We start from the raw sequence: 2,010 nt of genomic DNA, 5'->3' as shown, positions 1-2,010 counted from the left end.
CTGCGAGGCTCCCCCTCCACTGCACTCGCTAGGCAAAGACAGGCGACAGTGCTCCGCCTCGCTTGCTCACGCGCGCACCCCGGCCCGACAGCTCGCCCGATGCAGGTCTCTGTTAGGGGCATTTGTTTCAATCCTTAATTTCTCGAAAACCATTCATCCTGCTACAGCACTGTGTCGTACTAATTCCAGCATGATCATATTCGCGAAGTACTTATCATCCCGAGCAGAATGCACTGTGTTCTGTGTTTTTGTATAATGTGTTACCCAGCGAGGAATGCTCAACCAGTTTACATCAATTTGACGTCATTTTGACTTCACTGGACGTCATTTTGACGTCACTTTACGTCATTTTGATATAATTTTGATTGATGATTGTTTGCTGTGTTACGTATCGAACATAACGAGTATGAAGGAAAATTTACGAAAATTTATTATTTGACTATGATGTTACTACAACAACTTATTTTTACTTATGATCCAATTTTAGGAATTATATGACATAACATGTTAAGGCAATACTGTGGTTCTTGTGCGCCAGTTACCCCAGCTGTAATCTTCAAACGGTAGTAGCCATATGGCATTATAGGAAAGCGCGGATACTCGTGGGCCACTGTGGTATTCTCAAAGTAAACACACCTCTGAAAGTGGAAAGAAAGAAAGTGAACATCCATTAGCCAACTAGTGTTGATTCAAAGATTCAATGAGGGGAGACTTTCAAATAGTTTTCGATAGCGAATAGCGGTGTAGCCAGCGAACCTTTACGAGGCGACATGGCGTCCCTTTCTTGCTAAAGTACTTAGAGAACATCTCCGTTAAGATCTCGCGAGCGCCACTGCAGCCGTTCTTCGGGAAGAAGAATACAAAGGCATTTTCTTTCCACTGGTTGTTGCTGCGAACGTCCAGCACACCTTTAGACTGCACGCAAAATGACAGAAATTTTAAAGCATTTGAGGGGGAAACCATTATGAAGGCTTCAACATTTGGGCTAAGCCCCCCCCCCCCCTTAACACACGCGTCAAGCCATCCTCTAGACAAAAAAATCAACGAATCAACATCCCTGGGAAAGGCACGAAAATGCAACAAACGTGCTACATTTTACGGGCTTTGGAGACTTGTCTTTTTCTAAAGGTATTAAACTTTTAAACATCTTTAAAGGGGACAATTTAAGTCCTACCTTTGATTTCCCAGTCTCGCACAAAAGATTTTTGAGAAAATTTCCTAAAATGTTAAGGAAGTCAATTTGTTACTTCGCGGGAACCGCTTTCAAAAATGAGAGCCAGGTGTCGGCTGTTCAAGTGTTAACATAGAAAAGTTGTGATTTACCAAAAATCACGAAGAGTTCTGGCAACGTGTTTTACGACAAACTCTTCGTGTGGTTCTGCCTTTTTGAAACAATGAAGTCGCTTGTCTTTAATGGAAGCACACACGACGCTCAGCGGCTGAGCGGCTGAGCGTCGTGTCCTGCGTGCTTTGCATTAGGGACAAGCAAAGTGATTGTGAAAAGCAAAATTTTGTACTTTCTTCGAATGTCGTATCTTTTTTCACCTATTTTTCTATACTCACCCACCATGTGTCATCCATTTCTACTGTTACGTTCATAAATCCATTCCACACCTGGTTTTCGTACTTTTTACTGGGGTTGAAGTGAGAAATCTTAAGGAATATCCTTTTGTCATCCTCACTGCATGTGGTGAACCTCTCAACCCATGCGTTCCATGGACCCTAAACAGATAACTGCTATGTGAATTTTTAAACTTAATTTGTGTAGCCCGCACACAGGGTGTGCCTTTAAATGCAGTCAGCAGGTTTACCTACTAGCAAAAATAAACACAATAACACAATGGGATATGAGATAAATGAGATGTATTAAAATCAAACACACACTGCGAAAGTCGGTATGACTCCTCCACTAGCTGCGCGAAGAATCGCCGCTGTCGTTAGAATTTTAAACACAAATGGATCCATATGCCAGCTGGTTCGAGAGTAAAGCTGTCACAAATCATTGGCAAA

At 42.3% G+C, this 2,010-nt stretch overlaps 1 protein-coding gene across 1 annotated transcript; it reads right to left on the bottom strand.

Moving 5' to 3' along the window:
• Positions 1-470: 470 nt before the first annotated feature.
• Positions 471-2,004, bottom strand: LOC127752321 (uncharacterized). The gene is made up of 4 exons (XM_052277279.1): positions 1,885-2,004; positions 1,564-1,722; positions 757-915; positions 471-638 (listed from the first exon to the last, which is right to left on the bottom strand). The coding sequence occupies exons 1-4, from the start codon at positions 1,963-1,965 to the stop codon at positions 471-473; spliced, it is 567 nt and encodes a 188-aa protein (XP_052133239.1). The 5' UTR covers positions 1,966-2,004.
• Between the last annotated feature and the right edge of the window lie 6 nt (positions 2,005-2,010).

This window comes from Frankliniella occidentalis, unplaced genomic scaffold (assembly GCF_000697945.3).
Source record: "Frankliniella occidentalis isolate FOCC.00 unplaced genomic scaffold, Focc_3.1 Scaffold9, whole genome shotgun sequence".
NCBI classification, from domain to species: Eukaryota; Metazoa; Arthropoda; class Insecta; order Thysanoptera; family Thripidae; genus Frankliniella; species Frankliniella occidentalis.
The sequence above is the reverse complement of the archived record's forward strand: the minus strand, read 5'-3'. Positions and strand labels throughout refer to the sequence as shown.

Coding starts and splice junctions, on each gene's coding strand:
- LOC127752321 (XM_052277279.1), bottom strand. CDS start 1,965: ATGGATCCATTTGTGTTTAAAATTCTAACGACAGCGGCGATTCTTCGC. Junction 1,723..1,884: donor GAGTCATACCGACTTTCGCA/GTGTGTGTTTGA, acceptor TTATCTGTTTAG/GGTCCATGGAACGCATGGGT. Junction 639..756: donor CGCCATGTCGCCTCGTAAAG/GTTCGCTGGCTA, acceptor TTCCACTTTCAG/AGGTGTGTTTACTTTGAGAA.